At 37.6% G+C, this 21501-nt stretch overlaps 1 protein-coding gene across 2 annotated transcripts; it reads left to right on the top strand.

Annotated features, from left to right (window-relative positions):
• The first annotated feature begins 4467 nt into the window (after positions 1-4467).
• Positions 4468-21264, top strand: LOC135703058 (protein suppressor of sable-like). Of its 2 annotated transcripts, none has more exons than XM_065224165.1 (6): positions 4468-4557; positions 16585-16942; positions 17019-17164; positions 17223-17528; positions 17596-19437; positions 19497-21264. In XM_065224165.1, the coding sequence occupies exons 2-6, from the start codon at positions 16675-16677 to the stop codon at positions 20544-20546; spliced, it is 3612 nt and encodes a 1203-aa protein (XP_065080237.1). In that variant the 5' UTR covers positions 4468-4557; positions 16585-16674; the 3' UTR covers positions 20547-21264. The 2 variants fall into 2 exon arrangements, with proteins under 2 accessions (XP_065080237.1, XP_065080238.1); XM_065224166.1 differs by lacking the exon at positions 4468-4557 and adding an exon at positions 4580-5070.
• The last annotated feature ends 237 nt before the right edge of the window (positions 21265-21501 follow it).

Raw genomic sequence — 21501 nt, 5'->3', positions numbered from 1 at the left:
GAGAATGTTTACTAATCATGATCACTAAATGTTCATGAATAATGAATAACGAACATTTAGTGTTCATGATTAGTAAACATTGCCCGCAGCTTGTCACTTTTTCTCGAGTGAATGAACTCAAATTCATCGGTGCACTCGTTCATATGCGCATAAAAATCAAAAGCAAAACATAAACACAAAACAAAAACGGCGCTAATGCAAGATAACAGTTCGCTTCCGCACATAGTTTTGGAGAAATTGAGTTACTAGAACTGTTAATTAGTAATTATATAGTAATAGTGAGTATTTTGTTTGCCCATTAATACATATACTTCAGGTTGCAGAATAAAACTACAACACCAACAGACTCAAAACGATAGCAAAGGACAAACTCATCGATGACCTGCAATGATCCGGTTGGCTTTGCGGCTGGGACGCGTTATTCGAACGCATTACCGACTGGCGGGAGTTAAACGTAAGTAACGTATGATTTTCATTTTCGAATACGCAGTTCTCATCATCAAATATTCTATGTAGGTCTAGATGTAGGTACCTATTACAGGGATTGGATTTGGTTTCATTCACAACGGTAGAAGTAGTCTAGGAAGTATACGAAAAATCTTTTTTCATCTCTCGCATCTAATCCCATCTACTCGCATCGCTCTCCACCTTTTTTGCAGGAAATCTTCAAAATCACAATCGTTTTTTCTATCTATTAAGCGCGAGTGCATCTCACAACAGCAAAGCAATAAATTTCCTGCATCTTAGATAGAGTCGCCCCCCTCGACTTTTGCTTGAAAATCTTTAACGGCCAATCAAATGTGCAACGATCGGATCTGTCAAAAACATAGAAATTATTATTATTATCTCTATTTAGGAAGTACAAAAAAAACAGAAATTTTGTAGATAGATAAACATAATTTTCACTGCAAACTAATTTTACTCAGAGAGTGAGTCACTTTTATTCATGCGTATGGAGAAATTTCTAAAAGCGTACACTCAAAGATAAATTAAATAAAATAAAATTAAAAAGTATGCAGATTCCCGCTTCACCTTATTGAGTCCGACGAGGTCCGAGTCATGATTACTTCGGTAGTAGTCATGCATAATTAAATTCGAAATAATCTTTCCTGTATTGAATTTTATTATTTTTAAATCTATATATATAAAAATGAATTTCTGTCTGTATGTCTGACCCTTATAGACTCGGAAACTACTGAACCGATCGGCATGAAAGAACCAAACGAACCGTCAAACGCTGAACCAAACGAGCAAAGTAAATAAACATTACTGTTCGCTCAATTCACCAGAAAGGAGTATTGTTCTCAATGATGATAAAGGTGTTTAATAATTTTCATGAAATATTTGATATCTGTTATTTCAAGCGTAACTATTCAAATCGACGTGTCTGCTTTTGTAAATAATCACTTCAATAAACGATGTGTCTTAACTGCTAACTCACCCACGCAAACAAACACCATCTTTTCCCTACTAGCTGATGTTGTTAGTTTCTGTGAGTGAGCTAGCAGTTGCCTCAAATCGTCGATTGAAGTGATTGTTTACAAAATCAGATACGTCGATTTGAATAGTTACGCTTGATTTATTTATTTATTGTTGATTCAATCAAATACAACATTAAATAGTGATAAAAAAAATCGAATCGGAACGTTTTATTTAGTTTTGTGGTAACAAAAATGATTGCGCTGCAAGCAAAACAGTAAAATATGACAACAGTTATACTTTCATGGAGCGACTGTCATCTCTCGCCTTCGCTTTATTTGTGCAAAATGTTGCCGCGCACTTCATTTTTATTCAGTTCCGGTCGGACGTTCAAATTTTCTCAACAGCATTGCGGTACTGTATGAAAGTCATTTGAAGCCACTCGAAGAAACATGGTTGCCAGTGACATTGTCAAAAGATCCCTCAAAAACCGTGCTGCGGTTTCGACAGAAATTTTCATTGCGCGACTCTATCAACGTCTCTGGTAAACTCCAACCGGTATTATCCTCGGAATAAATCCCGATCAAGAATGTCTAATAGACTGAGTGAAACCTCTTTCGATTTTCTTCATATTAAAAAAAATAATTATTCTGGAATAGCCGGAAAATTGATCTCACGTTGGATTTCGTTTAATGAGGAAAAATAAAACTTGGTCGATTTTATCGAATCGTTACGAATAACGGTCATTTGAATTTCAATCGAGTTTTTCAGTTATTCAAAAACCCAGTAAAAAATTACTGGGTTTTTGAATAACTGAAAAACTCGGTTGAAATTCAAATGACCGTTATTCGTAACGATTCGATAAAATCGACCAAGTTTTATTTTTCCTCATTAAACGAGGTTTACAGAAGTAAAGTCTGTAAATTTTCGCAACACATTTTCTCAACTTTGAATTTTTCACACATTTTCTATATTTTTCCAAACAGTTCCGCAATTCAAAAACTTGGTAAAAATTACAGACTGGATGAGTGTGCAACAACCTCTCCATTTTTGCAGTGGGTGGTACCGTTATTTCTCGGGTGTCCATCCAATTAAGCTGATTTTTTGTGTAGATAACTAGTTTATGGTCGACACTAATCACAAACTAACAATCAACGTATTGGTTGAAGGCGGCCAATAAACAGCGATTGTATTATCCACTGCATAAATGGGGGGATTACTGTAAATCCACTATTACTACATTGAGTCGACTCGAGTTAATTTTGAATGCTCTGATCGACCGTGAGCACAAACAATGTGAAAGCTCTGAGCTTTCGCAATTCACGCGCCATTACACCGTCGTGAAGTTCATAGCGCGCTATGAGCTTAACGACGGTGTAATCCCGCGCGGCATACTCTACCCTACCCTACGCAGTATATAAAGTAGCTTGTGCTGTGTGAGTGCTTCCTAGGACTCTTGTACTCTATACCAGCGTTGCCAACACTACAGATTTTTGAGGTCTATGCCGAAAAATAATTGAGGTCATATATCCAACTTACAGAGCAGTGCGGTTTAGTATTGATGTAACTACGGCAGGCCAGGGGAGTTAATAGCCCCCCTAGGATTCATGTTACCTCAAACCTCATCTAGAATTTTATCTACAATTACTTATTTATCTTACATAACAAAATTTTTAGCTAATTGTCTAATTGAGAAGTTCAAAAAATAAATTTAGCTCCCCTAGGATTTTTCCTAAGTTACGCCAATGAGTATTAGACGGAATTTTTCTCACTTTCACGAAACTTTTATGTTGTGGTTATGAAAACAGTATCATTGTGAAAGTTTTATATGCGGAAAATAGTTTTACGGGCCAGATTCTTCAGTTGAATACGAAGGAAGGCGTGATCAGAGATGTTATGCCTCAGAACATCCCAGCGACGCCAACTGGGATTGAACCCAGGCCTGCTGGGGTGAGAGATAATCACGCTTACCACTTATCTGATTGTTATTTCCGGAAATTGAAAATTTCGTTTAAATTCGTTAGCTTACGGACATTTCTGAAGTAAATAAAGCGAAAATTTGAATTCATATGGTCTTACAGAAGCACTTGTTTACAATAAGCAGAAATAAAAATCAAACTATGAGAGTTTGTATTTACTCTAAGCTACGGTTACCTAAAAATATCGTAAAAAATAATCTGTATTTTTACCGAGATACCGATAAAAAATCGTTACTTTTTACTCTAAATATGCTACTTTTAACTAATAAATTAGGAAAAATTTAACGTTAATTTTTGGTAATCTATGAATACCGATAATTTAGGTATGTACACTTTCTTCGATTATCGGAAATTTTTACTGACTTTGAGGTATGTGCATCTTAGCGTGTAGTCATGAGACCAAAATGTCGTTATGTTTTTAAAATGTCGGGGTTTTATACAAATAATAATATCCTACGTAGGTTCATAACATACTAATATAAAGTTCGGAAACTCCATCTATGATATCGTTTGTGTTCGGTACCCGTTTATTAGGGTTCCTAACATCTATCTGATTTCATCACCGTTAAGCTGGGTTTAGATAGGGCAAGTCAATTGATCAAGTCAGTTGAATTCAACTGACTTGAACGCGAATTGAACGTGTAAACCATACCATTCAACTGACTTGATCAACTCACTTGAATTGAAAAAAGTTGAACCAGGCTCGTCTTTTCAAGCCAATTGAATTCAACTGAGTTGATCATTTGCCTAGTCTAAACCCAGCATTAGTTAATATTAGTAAATAAATCGAAACACCTTCTTGTTCTACTTCTCTCCTTTATTTAACGTTGGTGAAAACATGATATTGATATTCGAAAAATAGTTCTGGCAGCTCTGCACTGTACGACTGTACCAGCCAGAAAGCGATTTTCGCGTTTTATGTACACACCTCATCGCCTTAGTGAATCATTTCAGTTCTGTACGTGGAAGAATGCAGTCGTATTTTATTAATTCGCTATTGAAAAGCTAATCCAATTTTTTGATCTTGATAAATGCTATGAGAAATGTAATTGATGATCATCAAGGCGTATTCAAGTGATTATTAATAGAAACGGAGAGTATCCTGTTTATGAGGCACCAGTAAGCGGAAATTAACGGAAAGAAACGAATCGCAAACATCGTTAGTATGCTTGATTTTTCGTCATTTATTCCATATTTGCCAATTTTGCACCACTCTTGGGAGCGTTACGTCGAAATTTCCAGTTCGAACCATGATGGCAGGGTTTGGATAATTAATTGCACCGACAAACCGCGTTTTAAGTGAAAGTAAATCGGACACGAGGTTCAAGGTTTCGGTTACGTCGTCAATAATCCTGTTTTAGATAGCGAAAGTCGCAATTTTTCGCATAGCTTAGGGATTTTTTCACCGAAAGAAAAAGGCAGCCATCTTTGAATTTCAATATTCAAGTCAGAAAATCGATTTCGTTGCGGCTGCGGAGATAGACAAAGTATATACATGCCCGCCTGCTATTATACATTGAGACAGCGACCTATTCGCAGTTCGGATTGTGCTTGTGTGAGTTAGATACCTAGAGCTTTCGTCGCGGAGTCGGTAAAATCGTGAAACGTGAATATTTTGGTGAAACGGACTTCTGTGAGGCTCATATTCGTATTTAAGAAATGTTCCGGAACGGTTAGTAATTAAACATCTGCTATTTGCATGTGGAGTTTTACAAATTCCATTAATTAAGCGTTCAATGCGAAATGCGTAGTAATTGGGTTCCCTTCTATATGCCTTTATTTACCAACCACAGTCATTGGAACGGAACCCCAAATAATGACGAGTGATAAATACACAACAAGACACTAGTGACCAATACATGGAAGACCATTCATGAGGATTTTTGTATAGAGGTATCTCCGCCGCTCTGCTGAGTACTACCGCGCCTCAAGGCGTTATATACCTACTGTTGTTCACCCTACCCTGTTAAACATATTTTTGAGGCTCGTTTAGCACAGCATTCCAGCGAGAAAAAAAAATTGGTTTTATCTAATTTAGAAATTAAATTCCTTGCTCTTCGATGTATTACATTATGGAGCCTAATAATCATACGTCGACTAAACAAAATTTAATAGAGAATTCAAAGTACATCACGGGGACCAACTGCAAAATTGTTTTTTTAATGTATACATTATAAATATATACATACGAGATACCATGATAGTATTTTAGAAACTTCATTGAGGTGATTGAACCTTTACCGAAATCATGGAATGGATTGTCAAAAAAACAGCTAAAATTGTTTGATAAGGTTGTATGTTTGGAGAGAGTGCACAATGGTCTCACTGTAATTTAAATCAATAACAAGAATCGCCGTTTTATGAGGGATGTTCGATGGTACTAAAAAATGCCTTAGGTATTTTTATTAGCAATGTTTCTCATCATTCATTAGAAATAAATAGTTTCTGAACGGCATCACCACTTCTGTTGAACATTACTTATTATGCATAAATAGTATCCATATAAAAACTACGATTCTGCTATGATTGAGAAGGAAATCCAGAAAAAAAACATGAATATCCTTTCCTTCTTTTTGGTCGGGAACGTTTTGCCGTCTCAATTTAGTATATTGTGTGGCAATCAAAAATGATACTTAATGCCCCAAGGAAGTCAGTTCCTATCTGTTTTCTGACAAACGTCAGTTTGTTTTTAAAATCAACCTCAGATGGAGGTTCGCACTGACAAAAAGCCCGGTTTCGCACTGGTTCAAACCTGGATAATAAACAAAATATCTATAAGTTAGCTGAAAATCAAACCCTGACCCCAACAAACGTTCATTTTTGCGGCAGTATGCATTTTCTATGAGTTATAGAGTTTCTATGACCTGAAATTTAAATTAAAAACATCAACGTTTTTTTTTTTGTTATTTGGATGGAGAAGAATTCGTAAGTAGTAAAAACATTATTTTGAACTTTGCAATCGGACACTCTTCGATTAACAGTTTTACTAAACGTACCATTTCTGTATCGCTCTGTTGTAGCTGCTGGCATATAACCTGGTTCGATGTGAATGTGTTTATGTGTTTATGTATCTCGCTATATACTTGGGACGTCTGGCAGAGCGGGGTGGAGGAGAAAGAACATTGCAAGCTAAAAATATTGGAACACATTCCTACGTGCAAGAAAGATTCAACGATATTAATCAGCTAGGGGAAACTGGGGTAATGTGGCCACCCCCCTTTAAATCAACTAATAGAAAATATTTTACAAAAATCTCTTGCATGCTTAATACTTGAAGAACTATTAATTTAATTTTAGTCTAAATAAATACTATTCTCTAGTGCGAAAAATCAAGCCGAACAATAAATTAGATCCCAAGTAACATTGATCGATTCTCTTCGTCGACTTTCTCTTTCGTTAATAACTTGGCTACAAAACCGGTTCTTGTCATGATACGATACGATGATACGGTTCTTTAACTAAAACGGCAAACATAAGCTTCTTTTATCGAACTATGTGTTAGAAATAGCAGTAAATGTCTTTACATGGCCGTGAGGATGCAAAGATAAAATCGACAAAGAGAATCTGTCAATTTTACTTAGGACCTTATGCATTGTTCAACTTGAAGTATTATAGTACACGGTAAGAAAAAAGTACCCAAGACCAATTCACTTTTACCTACTTTTGACTAGTTTGTCTCATTTTCTTCTTCTAATGTTGTCAAAAACGGAAGCGCAAAACCACCCAACAGGGGTAGTCAAGTGTGGGAACCCAACGTTAAGTATAATCATATTTACCTACTGTTAGGTACAACTAACTTACTTTTGGGTAGAAAGCTAGTGGAAAATTCCATACGAATTGCACACAAGTAAATGAAAACTACTTTGACCCGCTTTACCAACTTTTGGGTTCCTGCACTATACTGCCGCTCCTCGCATGTCGGTCCCATTGTTGTTTTTTGTCAAAACTGAGTTCAATGCAAATGGTAGCTTACTACCCATATTTTCATAATACTGGATGAACTCATCAACTTTGTTCTGAAAAGGTTTGCAAGACAGTCACATTGGTTGTCCCATCACATAAGAAGCAATGGTACGAAGCATACTTAAAACGCGATTTTCTCGGCTTGCCGATTTTCTCTATGGGACGGACATGCAAAGAGCGGCATTATAGTGCCGAGATGAGTGAAAAGAATTTACTTTTGGGTACTTTTTTCTTACCGTGTACGTTCAGATATCATGTAAGTCTAAGATTTCCGGTGATTATTGGCCGTATCAGTGCTCATTGCCGCACAGCCCACACTACCACTATTCGCATAACAGTCCCATGTAGATAGGAAATCCACAAGACATGGGACTGTTATGCGAATAGCGGCAGTACACACTAAGATTATTTTATCGAAATCTGTGAAATTTTACCGAAACCTCAACAGCTTCGTTCGTTCGGTAAACAGTTCGGTGGCTTACCGAACGTTCAGCCGTTGAGATTTCGGTAAAATAATCTTAGTGTGTATATTAGATGATATCAGCTACAATCTGAACATACTATTAGAATAGCTCAAAATGTCAAAATATTTCTGTAGCCCATTCTGGGAAATATGAGCACCCAACATATTTCAGACATTATCTACTTAAACTCTCCCATCATGGAATCATGTTTTGAAGCAGCTGCTTTGGTATAAAATCATTGATTTAATGGATTAAAAAAATAGCCATAAATAGGCAGTAGTTTTTAAATTTAATTTATTTACAGAAAATTACTGTTTCTTTTTTAATATGTTCATATTAAAACTGTTCAGGTTTGACCCTTCATAAATATTCATGAGAACAGAATAGTCTTTCCAGTTATTTACAAGGAACTCAAACCATCCCGATAGGGTCCTGATTTTACCCCAACGGTTGTATTTCTAACGTTCTAACGATGATCGATTTACTCTTACTCTTCGCATTATTACAGTTAAGGCCGCGGCCAGGGTAGACGCGACACGCGATGCGACTCACGCAAGAATTAATAATAACCAATAAGATTCTTTTGAATTGGTCGCGTCGCGTCGCCTGTCGCGTCTACTCTGGCCACGGCCTAAGTGAACGACTTTTCCGAAATTGTTCCAGTACAGTGTATTATCTAGCAAAAGCAACATGAAACCGAAAGATGTTAAACAAGCCGAGTTATTAACAATTTAGAAAATCGATCATCGTAGTTAGGCCCTTATAGTTTACGAACGCTAGATTTCGGTTAAAAACGAACATATTTTAAATATTTTTTTCAAGAGTTTAGTTTTTATATTCGTCTTTTATTCATGTATATTGCCGTAATACGCATAACTGCCCCATGTTCTATGCAATCCTTAAGGACCATGGTATAATTATGCAAATAACAGAAGTATATGGGGCTTGGAAATATTCACTTGGTTAAAAAATTTCACTGAATTTGGTATCATTAGTGTTGATTTTCTTAGGGTGGCCAAACTGCCACATGGCCCTCGCCAAAACTAATATTTATTATATTTCAGCAGATTTTTTTATTATATTTTATTTATTTATTTTTCCCGTATTTTTGGAAAATTCGTTTCATAAAAACTCTTTTTTTTTGCAAAACTTTCAACGCAATTATCATAAGTGTTTACTTTCATGGAATAGATCACTGCGCGCAATCTAACCTAAATCACCTCACCCGCGAATCTCGACAGTTCTGCCGGCTTTATTTTGATTCCCGTTCGTTTCTCATTTACCCTCTTGGCAAAAAAAATCAAGTTAGCTTTTGTGTGCAGTGCTCTATTCGGAGATGGTAAAGTTTAATCTATATTCTTCAGTTGGTCATTTTTAAGCCGAATTTAGACGAGCCAAGTGCGTTTAATTCAACTAACCCTGATCTGGTAGTCGGTGTTTAATTGAATTGGCCTCGAATAGTGGAAGTCTGACATCGACCAGCTTTCTGGACGTTCAAGTTAATTGAACGCTTAATTAAATCATCTAACCGGACTTTATCCTAGGGATTCGATTGTAAAACCGTTGATCCCCGGTAATCTGAACACTTTTTAGTTTGAACCCAACTGATCTGCATGCCATGTAAACTAAAAATTGCTCATACTTCATCTAGAACATGGAATAGAGTAAAGCGAAATGGGACGATGCAAAACGGAACGCAGAATCAACACAAAACAAAAAATAAGGTTACCAGAAACTCGCTTTTCTTATGGTCGTAGGGTTGCTAGAAGTTCAAATTAAAAATGCACCCGTTACTATGCATGATTAACGATTAACCCCCGATTAACGGGGATCCACGGTAGTGTGAATTCTACTCTAAAGGCCCAAGCGCAATGACGGCGGAAGCGGAACGGCAACGGCAGCGGAAAAGCCCGATCTGAGTAAGCCTACTTGTCGGATTGAAAACTAGTTAGATCCAAATCGACTTCGGTTAGGCATCTTGATGTCATAAGTGACAACTGTCAAACTTTCCGTTTCCGTTCCGCTTCCGCCCACATTGCGTTTGGGCCTTAATGGTGGTAAGCTTCATCTCGGATTAACTTTTGATTCCTACCCTGTTTGGATGATCTGCCAACTATTTGCTTAGAGTCGTATTGATTAACTCTGATGTCGACATCAAAGCTGGTGGATATATTTTTGATTTAATACGAGGATAATACCGGTTGGCGCTTACCACCATAACAGTTTCAGTTGAATTTAACCCGGAGTTAAAAGTGACATTTTGAAATTTATGTTCCATTTCCGAAAATCCCTGGGTTATCGATCAACCGTTTTTCGATAAGAACTCAGCCACGGTTGTCAAAATCTAACTTCTTGTCTGTTAGAAATAACCGTGTTCGGATAGCAGGGTTAATCGATAATTTTTGTCTGTCACTTTTAACTACGAGTTAAATTTAACCCGGCTGTTGGGATACAGCCTTAAGGTGGGTTTATACAAGGCAAGACAATTGATAAATTCAGTTGAATTCAACTGATTTGAACACGAATTGAAAGTGTAAACCATGCCATTCAACTGACTTGATCGTTTCCTCGGTAACTAAAAAGAAACCACGAGTGCTGACCGGTTGTTGATACTCTGACTTTCTGCGAATCAACACTTTTCTACATTGAAAAAATCTTCTCGATCATGCTACCTGTATAATCTCGAAACCATTCATGCACTCTACTTCTCTAATTTCCCCGTGACTTACGTAAAATCCAAACGATGTTACATAATCGGAATTTTCATTTCCATCGATGATTTTAGCTAATAATTATTGATTATAACTTTACAACATTAGCTGAAGCGGTATTTCGGTAAAAATGCGAGAATTTTTAAATTGAGATGGAAAGCAGTTTTACCTCTCAGAATTCCGTGAAACTTCGTATAATTATTCGCTATATGGGCAATGAACCAAGTTTGTGCTGGAATTCGGCCATTTTGAATTCCACCTAATTTTTCAAAAGGCGTATTCTATATTTTTCAGTAAATCATAGCTCGAAAACGACTGATCTAATTGAAATGACGTCTGAGACAAAGCTGTAGAAATCTAGATTGCTTTTTCAGGAAAAAAAATCACATTTTCGTAAAAAAAGACTTTAAAAACTTCAATAACAAAAACGTACATTTCTAAGATTTTCAAACTTAAGTTTAGTTGAAAGTTTATCAAAAATGCTAATTCGTCTGAAATGGACTTAATGACACTTAAAAATTTACCAAAATCTTAGAACATAAACTTTTAAGAGCCATCCACAATAAATACGTTTGCGTTTCATTGACGTAAATTTAATAAATACATGGATTTACTGTCAAATCCACGCAAACGCAAAATATCCATTGTAGGTGGCCCTTTAGTAGAAATTTTGAACTTTTTTCCACAAATACGTTTTTTATGCATAAAACATGTTTTTGTCCAGAAAATCGTTTCCTGTGCATACATCACATAAATATTGCGTGAAAAGAAAAAGTTGCAATTTTGGTCAATTTTGAAGTGTTTCCATTTCAGAAAAGTTAACATTTTTGATAATCTTTCAAATGACCTAAATTAAAAAATCTTTAAAATGTACTTATTTTGTTAATGTTTTTTTTTTACGAAAATTTATAAAATGACTTAATTCTGGCACAAGCTGAGTTCACATAACAATATTACCGTGGACCCCTGTTAATCTGAACGACACTGCTTGCATATTAACGTAGCTCATTTTTAATTTGAACTTCTAGCACAGGCAAACAGCCATAATACTCGCAAGTTGCTCATCGAACAAGCATTTAACGGTAAATTTAAAAGTATCGTAGTTGGTAATACCGCCACCTGTGCGCATAGTCAATTCTCTTGCGTTTGACGTTTGCACACTACCGCCATCTGTTCAGTATACTATCCACCACAGTGCACTCCACAGATGGTGGTAATGTTTTAAGGACGATGTTTTACAGTAGTTAGTCTGCGCTTCTAGTAACCCTACACTTAAAAAATTCCACAAATTTTTATTGACAAACTTCCATGTGAAATTACACATGATTTTCATGTGACCACACATGCACAGAGTTCACTCAGAAGTACACATGAAATGTATGTATCAAATAAATAGTATGTGTGGTCAAACATGGCTTTTATGTGTACACATATTAAATATGTGTCCGACACATAGATATCATGTTGATCACATTGAAAAAAGTCATGTGGGACACACAAAAACAATCTTTGACATTTTCTTAGTGTACGACTATCAGATAGGGAAGAGCGCTATACTTCGTCGTAATCGCCCATTTCCGTTCTATCGAGCAGAAATCATCAATAATATCAATGATTTCACAATGCACAACACAATAATACGTTTGTTCCGATGCGTTAGTTCATTAGCTACAACATAAATCCTATTAGAGCGCATTGTATCCATATTTACGCTCATTGTTCTAAAATCTAATGGCGTTTCAATGCGTTTGGACGGAATTGAAACGCGTAGGACGAATTTAGAAGCAAGTAGCAGTGTTAGATTTTTAATAATATCTCAACATTGTTTGACTCTTTATCAAATCCAACGGTACGTATGGAAAGGTGGATAAATTTAGAAGTTATCTTTGATGAAAACATTCCATTCAAACCTTTTCCAAAAAGCGTGGTAAAGTGCGAGATGTCCTTAGTAGGACGGAAATTAGATCAAAAACCCTACGCGAGTTTCTGGTAGCCTTATTTCATGTTTTGTTGTGATTCTGCGTTCTGTTTCGCAACGTCCCATTTCGTTTTTTCTCTGTTCCATGTGCTAGATAACGTTTGATCAAGTGTGCAGATTAAGAACGGTCACATTACCGAGGGTCCACGGTATATCGAAACTGCTGCAAACCAGGTCCATCGGTAGTGTAACATTACATTTTACTATAGAAATTGTGAACAAAATTTCATCCATGTATGTAATATTGTATCTGCTTTATACCATTACATAGCATGGATTACGTTGATTGATGTTGAAACTTTTTTTTTGTCTAGATTTCAATAGCCGAGTAGCTCTGCAATTTATTTTTCTGAGATTCAGAAAAGCAATCTCTGAGACTCAACTAATAAATTAGATTTTTTTCTGAGATCTCTGTTAGCTGAACAGATATTTTGCAGAAATATCAGCAAAAGTAAATGCCGAGGTAGTCGGCTGTTGGAGATGTTACCTAAAGAGCCTGAGCAGGATTGAGTGTGAAAACGGCTGAACTTTTTTCAAATCAAGACCTACAAAAATGTGGACAACGAGTAAATTATAATGAGAGAGAGAAGGATTAGTATTTCCTTTAATCCTTCTCTCTCTCATTATACAGGTATTCCACTAAGACGCCCACATTCATCAGGAACGAGTAAATTGTAAAAAATTGTGTGAATTTTTATAAAAAATAAAATTCCTACTCTAAAAAAAGTCATTTAAAAAAAGAAGTTTTTTTTTTCAAAAACATATTTTTTAATTTATGATTTTTAATATAGTATTAAGATCTTAAGATGGTTACTGCGGACTCACTCAATATGCTTATCAACTGGGAGCCAATGTGGGCTGTCAAAGGGAAGCCAAAATTGTTGTTACTATTCTTATATATTGTCATGTATTGTCATCTCATAGAAAGGAACCAAACATTTTTTGGAACACATTATGACACTATTATTTGTAATCTCAACGATGAAACACCAACACTCAGTGAAGGAAGCTTAAAAACCAGCACAGTTTTGATAACCCAAGTGGGCTTTCAATTACAATAAAGCATACTCTTGCGAAACGAGAATATACAGAGCATTCCTTGTCCAAAAATTAAAATAAAATCCAAGTCGCAGAATTTTTGCAAAATTCAATCCTGATAACTTTTCTATGTTCGTTCTCGAAATCTTGACTCAAGTTCCCAGTTTGTATCATGTTCTAAATGTATCAACCTATGTCCTATCTCTCATAGGATGTTACAATTAATTGTATGATTCGCCCACCCTGAGTGAACGCTCATGAATCGTAAAATCGCTTATTTTGTCTCTCTGAAGGTTAAAATAATCAGAGTCAATGTTACAATAAGAGTACCGCCAAGAGTGAAGCCAGAAGAACCAATCAAACTGTCAAGCGGGGTACCAAACAAGCAAAGTAAACAAACATTATTGTTCCCACAGCCAGTGAACTACAAGTATTGCATTAATTACTGACAATATTTTAGTTATTTAAAAGAAAAACATTACTTCGCTTTATTTAGTATATTGTGGTATTTATACGTTATACCAAACACTTGTTTGAACATTTTTCAGGTTCTATAATCGTTTTTGTCTCCCAGAAGCTCCATTATCGACAGGACATTTTTCACTTGTGAATGAAAGTCATCCGATGCTAACGCTTAAAATCTGGTTGCCCTTTACTCTGACGTAAAATAAATCAAAAACAGTGCTGATTGTTCGCAGCATTTTCTCTTAGCGGGACTCTTATTATAACATCGACTCTGAAAATAATATGTTGGATGTGTCAAACACATACTTCACAACCTCTTCTTTTAACATTCAAGTTAAACATATCATTATAACATCTAATGATTTCATAATTCCGAAAAACCTTTTTTATAGCGTAGTGAGTTGTTCCAATCCAATCGAACAAACCTCTAGCAAATATCCAAATCGGAGTAAGTACTCTTGTACAGAATGGCTCCAAATGTCAATTTATCGGAACTAATAGATTTCTCTTGCGTTTTTCGTGTAAATGTGTGTGTCCATGTACATCAGGATGGTTCAAAATATTAATTGAACGTCAGAATAATAAGTAATCAATTGATTACGAAGATGATGTTCTTCTGACATGATCCATCAACTACTCAGCAGACAACATTGGTGCCGGCGCCGGTGGTGTAGTGGTAAGCGTGACTGCTTTCTAACACCCCAATGGGTCTGGGTTCAATCCCAGCCGAGGTCGGTGGGATTTTTCTGAGGCATAATAATCTCTGGTCACGTCTTCCTTCGGAAGGGAAGTAAAGCCGTTTACAATGGTATGTATGTATGGTCCCGGCCCATATGTGTGTTGAATGACCTTCCTGCACATTCGATTGCCGTCAATGATGGCTACAACATAAATTAATAACCAATTCCAGCTGAACATTGCATTAGGTCCTAAGTAACATTGATCGATTCTCTTCGTCGACTTTCTCTTTCGTTAATAACAGAACCATTTATTGATGTGTTTGTCGTATTAGATGCTAGATAAAAGCTTCTTTTATCGATCTATGTGCTGAAAATACCTGGGAATGTCTTTACATGGCCGTGGGGATGCAAAGAGAAAGTCGACGAAGTGAATCTGTCTGCAATTATCTTGCAGTCTAATAAAAAAGAAGGCCTCAGTAACGCTGTAGCTGATAAAATCAGATAGCAAACATTCCCGTTAATCATTATGGAGAAGGGTAAGAACGATGAGAATTCACATAAAAATATTTAAATTGACAACATATCAAGCTGAACATTGCATTAGGTCCTAAGCAACATCGAAGACATCATATCAAAAAGACTGGCAACTTTGCCGGAATCCAAGTGACAGATACTATAGCGCTGCGCTTGAGTGAAAGTGGAAACAAAGCATAGAAAAATGAACAAATGCTCAAACCATTCTTCTGAGGGTGTAATCTTTGCTATCAAATTCGTTCGAAGCATTTACCTTTGAGCGGCAGATGACGCGACCTGGCCTTGTACCTGTCTCATAGCGTTCGTATGAGAAAATGGAAGAGTTTCCAGTCTACTTGATTTGTTGTCTTCGCTTTAAGCGAATATAACATATCAAGAAAACTGGCAACTCTACCAAATTTTTTATTTTTTGTTTATTGATTTTTTTCGAGAAATTTTTCATTGAAATCTTTTTTTTTTTGGACTTAAAATTGTTTTCTGCGTAAAATTTCACTAAATAAATTGTATACGCAAAATGTTCAAACATTTTACCAAAAGTTGATGTTCTACGATTTTTGTTTATTTCTAAGTGTAAACTGGAAAATTTCACAATAGTTAGCAGTTTTCATAAGCTTTTCAATAAAACATATTGAAGAGTTGCAGATTTCGAACCTGCGCTAAAAATAAGTACACAGTAACATTTTTAAAGCTGGTAATAAATTTAAAATAAATATTGAGCTTCAAAAAGCTTTCTAGAGCACGAATTCATTATTGTAGCTTGACAACACTGTTCTAAAGCTACTACGTCTTTCATATAAGTCGGTTTTTGAATTTTCTGGCCTTGAACTGTGCAAAATGCAGTGCTGCAAAGTGCGCAATATTTTCATAGGCTTAGGCCAGGCACTCACATCAGAGGTGTATCATCTAGTAGCATAAAAACATGACGACGTTCGCCACACGCCACACGACTTCGACATCTTGTAAGATGCCACATCGCCGCAACACCAGTGGGCGCCTGGCCAGGCTGTGTTTCATTTGGTGAATTTCCCCTTAAATTAGACAGATATAAATTTTGCATATAACTCAGGAAGAGATGAACTAGCCTCAGGCTAAAAATCTCTAAAATAAAGAAAAAAAAAAAAAAAAAAACATATAACTCAGCTAAATTATTGAATGCGCCAAGTATATCAATTTAATTTAAGACGCTGTAAATTGCCTTAATTGTCGATATAGATTAGGTATTTATATCGTCAGATACCGACGGCCATTATCTAAAACAGTTTTAAACGAATCAAGAGTGGTCCCTAAATATATTAAGCTGCATTTATATTATATTTTAATGATATTTAAACACGTAGTTTTATTTATTTTTAGCACAAACTACCCGCGGATCTTGTTATACGTAGTGTGTAAGCAAAAAGTGGAAATCAGTTGTTTTTCGATAAAGTTTGAACCAACAACAGAATGAGTGAACACGAAGATCTAGAAGACGGAGAGATTGAAGATGATGAAGAAGAAGAAGTCATAGCAAAACCAGTGGTGATCATAGAAACCGTTCCTTCCATTTCCGATCCACAACCGAATGATGAAGATTGGGACAAGGGGGACAAGGCACAAGAAATTAGTGAAAAGGTGCAGAATGTAAAGAACATTAACGATACCAAGGCACGACTTATTAATGAACTCGCGCCACCCAAAGCACCCAAAAGAAGCAAGCCCGCTCCGGTAGTCGGTATGTTCCGAACAGATATGTAGTCTGCATACTCGCACATGTTGACCATTTTTTTTTTTGATTACCTTTCTTTCAGATGATTGGGCAACGAGTGTGGAAACTGCCATTGCCAATGCACTCAAGAAAGACGGTGTTCAACCTCCGATGCCCTCAATCAGCCACCGTCACGATGATAACGACGACGATAGGCCATCAAAGCGGAAGCGGCGGGAGAAGCAAAAGGTTTGTGGGAATGAAAATTAGGGACGTGTTTTGGAGTTCATACCTTTTTTGCTTTTAGAAAAAATCTGGTACTGAAAAACCGGAAGAATTGGAAGAGATTGATTTGGAGTATGAAATGATGAACGTCCGAGGTGGCAGTCCAAGACCAACACTGGGCGCAGGTGGTAGTAGCCAACCAGATCGAAGTGATTCCGAAGACAGTTACTCATCTGACGATTCCCGTGATCGAGAGCGGGAACGTGACCGGGAACGGCGGGATCGTGACCGGGAGCGAGACCGAGAGTATAACCGCCGGAAGCGCAAGAATCGACAACGTAATAGAGCGAATCGTGACAACAGGAAACGCAAACGGGACGATTCGGATGTAAGTTTTTGGTTGTTGGTAGATTGTTGTGTTAATTGGAAATAAGACTTCCTTTTTTATTTAATAGGATGAAAAGCATCACCGTAACAGCGGTCCACGCAAGATGGAACTGTGCAAATTTTATCTGATGGATTGCTGCGCAAAGCGTGAGAAATGTCTATACATGCACTCAGATTTTCCTTGCAAGTATTACTATTTGGGTTTAAAGTGCAAGGAAAAGGAAAAGTGCCTGTTTAGCCATGGTGAACCACTCTCGGATGAGTTGAGGGCTATTTTGATGAAGCATCTGGAGACTGCTCCTCAAGAAATTCTCGGTGATTTTCCCCGTATCGGGCGAGAAAGTGCAGCCAATATGGTAAATGCAACCCACCGTAAGCTGATGGAAAAATACGGAATGACTAACAAAACTGGACCTGAAGGTGAAGCTGCAGACGGTAAGATTCCTTCATTGTTGGATATGGTAGGACAGGGTGGTAAGAATCGCCGATCAAGGTGGTGCGATAAGTCATCTGGTTCAACAGCTGGTGGTAAACCAACAGGAAATGCCAATGCTGGTGAAGAATTTTTAAGTTTGAAGTATTTGTCTGGAGTTATATCGCAGGATCAAATCGATAATCTCGAGCGAATGGGTATTCACGATCTGAATCAGATCATGACGCTTACTGTGGCACAGTTGAATGAACTTGGATTAAGTGTGACCCAAATTCACGAACTGCAGTTGAATGCGCTAAATATGCAGAAATTGCGGGAAAACATAGCAAAGCAAAACTTGCAAGCGGATGACCCAGAATATGGACCGGAATTCGGTGAGTCAACATCAGCAGTATCGTTGGGAAGTAGTAAGGACTTGGACATGCGAGTAACTCCTTCTCATACATCGCTGCCGACCAAAGAAACGTCTAATATTCCTGCGTTAGGAGGGCAGGATGTGGACATGAGATTCCTTCCAATGATCAACACTGGTCGACATGAAGCTACTGGAGGTGACAATTCCAACAGTCAGGAGGATAGCCTGGAAATCGTATCCACATCTCTAACCAGTCTCATCAAAACGCCTACAGTTGATTACTCCCAGTATCTCAAGGATTCCAACCTGAACGACGATGACGATATGGATAATACCGAGAACGCTGGCAATCTTTTAATAGCCAACGACGATGACGATGATGATGATGATGATGACGAAGAAAACAATCTCAAGATCAGTATCGAAGACGAGGAACAGTATGATAATGGCAAATATAGCAGCAGCAAGGATCAAGAGAACGCAAATAGCACAGCTCGTGCACTGCAGCCGGCAGTGTTTGATACAAAGCTTGTGAGTCGACCATTAACCACCCAAAAGATTGACTACACGAAACCATTCGGAATGTATAGGGCAGCAGATGATGAACCCGAAAAGCCTAGTGATTCTTGTATACTCGATCGTTATGGAAATGATTCCGAGCCCACGGTTAAAAAGAAACCAGACTTATTAAGTCGAACGTCAATGTACAGTAATGTCAACATACCAGAAAACACCGGTGACAGTTCACCATCATCGCATAAGCAGACGGATTCCCCTGCCAGCACTCCAACCGTGGGATGGACACCAACGGGGGGCAGTACGGCTACTGCCACTGTTGGCAAACCGGTGCCCTCGTCGAATAAACCTGCACGACCATCGATTTATGATGATCCTTATGGCAGTGACGATAGTGGTGATAGTGATTCTAAATCCAAAGCCTCTCTGTACGCGGATAGGGATAAAGATATGAGACTGAACTTCCTTTCCTTGGATGCTAAGATGGGAGAAGATGGAAATACCGACGTTGATCTTCGGCTACCTTTCAAACCTATCATGACCAACTATATACCGGCAACGGAAATTGATGCCTCCATTACCTCTCATGTTCCAATCGTCTATAAGGTAATTATTTGATTCTCTACAAGCATACCACAGTTTACCACGTGCTCTTATAATTACAGGTTCACGAAGTTGACGTTCCTAAGCCAAACTATAAAGATATTCGACGGAATACGCCCAGGCCAGAACGAACCAAGGATCCTCGACTCAGGCGGATATTTGGAATGTACACTGAAGGCGACAGCGAGAATAATTCCAAATCGGATTTTTTACTAACTGGTTTAAGGTCCCCTAAATCAGTATCATCCTCGTTGGCAACGGTTCCCGTTGCACCCCGTGTAGATCCTCGAACGAAGCGCATTCAAGAGAGTAAAATTCAAAGTCCTGGTCATGACAGCAGTGGCAGCAGTGGTACAAACAATCCCAACATAAACCCTATTCAACTTGACGTACAAACCATCCTGCAGCGTTCGATCTGGTACACGGATCTCAGCTCAAAACACAAGATCATGGTCAACCAGCAGCTGGCAATACTAACAACGGAAATGAAAAAGTACCACAACTCCGACAAATCCACCGATAAGTTGGCAGATTTTATGCATCAGTTGGCTAACAACCAGATGCTGCAGTTTATCCTGACCAACTTGAACGTATATGTCGACGATTCGGTATCATTTTGTGAAGTACCTTTGGTACCTTCTCAGCCCCCGCCACTAATGTCGGTACCACCTCCCAACCTAGGAATGCCCCCTATGGGTCATATTCCTCCAGTGAATATTCCTCCACCCATACAAAAACCACCGTCGTTGTTCGATCTACCCAGGTTCAATTGTCCGCCAGAAGTTCGACCTGGATTGTTGGGCGTAGCACCCAATATGCCCTTTGAGCAATTCCTAGCGATGGGACAAATCAACAAAAACAACAACCCGCCACCCCTGTTGGATGAATGGGTCGATGACTACAATGATGGAGGCGGAGCTGGATTTGTTCCTAATTTTGAGAGAAACAACCCGAGCAATTTCGGAAACATGCGAGGCAACGTTATGCGGAATAACAACCGACAAGGAGGGGGTAACTTTAGAAATAATGAACGTTGGAACAACTCCGGAGGTGGTAACAATCCTAATCGTCGGAATAATAACAATCATCGTCGGATGGACAAAAAGAAATAATTCTTACTCTAGTAAGCAGTTGTGTTTGGTAAATCCCAGTTTTTTGTGGATTTTTTTTTGTACATTGGAGACAACAGGAAAACTTGAACTTGGAAGGCACTTAACAATACCGGTTGTATTATTAGTGTCGCCTGCCCTTGTTGGCATGCGTTTATCTTCCCTAGTGGTAGCTTTGAATTCTCCGTAATTAGTGAGATTGCAAGCAAGCTGCCGACGAGCTTCCATTCCTGACTCCTTTTTTTAAAATTTGTGTTGTTTATTTTACTAAAGGGCTACTTTGTAAATATAGATGTTCTTTGTTGATAGGACATGAGTAGGGCTCACCACTAAACTGATAGTTTACCGTACGGAAAGGAATATTACTCAAACTTCGAACGTAAAAGCAAATGAATAAAATTTATTATGAAATCTTAGCGTAAGACAATTTAATCCCAATGAGTATTTATAGTTCGCCGCTTTAATTTTTCTTCGGCTTTTTACTTATACAAGGTTTGACTGAAAAATTAATTTAATTGGAAAAATTGCAATTTCAAGCAGCAAAACAGTGCTTCAAACCACTACGAAATTAGTTGGCAATATTGATGAAGCCGAATGGAGAAATATACTAATAAGGATACTATTACGTTTTCAGTCAACATGTAACAATAAGAAGTATTGTAATTAGTAGCAAAATGAAGAGATTATTCTTAAAGTCAAAGATCCAAAAGTTTACACGCAATATGTACTTTGTCTGTTTCATTTACTATTATTACAACCACCATTCAACCAATGTTCACATCTTCACCCTAATTCTGATCGCTTGACCGTCCGTGTTGATCACATGGCTGCGAGTCTTACTTATTGCACGTAAACTTATTTTAAGCCTAGGCAAAACCTACACGACTAATGACACGTGTAAAGTTTTCTTCATACCTTTTCAGCAAAAATATGCTCAACAACTAAGTTCGTGTAGATG

Source organism: Ochlerotatus camptorhynchus, unplaced genomic scaffold, assembly GCF_037179485.1.
Source record: "Ochlerotatus camptorhynchus isolate MF236.1 unplaced genomic scaffold, CSIRO-AGI_Acam_v1.1 ptg000208l, whole genome shotgun sequence".
Lineage (NCBI taxonomy): Eukaryota > Metazoa > Arthropoda > Insecta > Diptera > Culicidae > Ochlerotatus > Ochlerotatus camptorhynchus.
Note: the sequence above shows the minus strand (reverse complement) of the source record. Positions and strands in the feature narration are given on the sequence as shown.

Excerpts from the sequence above, each read along its gene's own strand:
- LOC135703058 (XM_065224165.1), top strand. The coding sequence starts at position 16,675 with ATGAGTGAACACGAAGATCTAGAAGACGGAGAGATTGAAGATGATGAA. Across the intron at positions 17,529-17,595 it reads GCAAACGGGACGATTCGGAT|GATGAAAAGCATCACCGTAA; the intron begins GTAAGTTTTTGG and ends TTTATTTAATAG. Across the intron at positions 19,438-19,496 it reads ATGTTCCAATCGTCTATAAG|GTTCACGAAGTTGACGTTCC; the intron begins GTAATTATTTGA and ends TTATAATTACAG.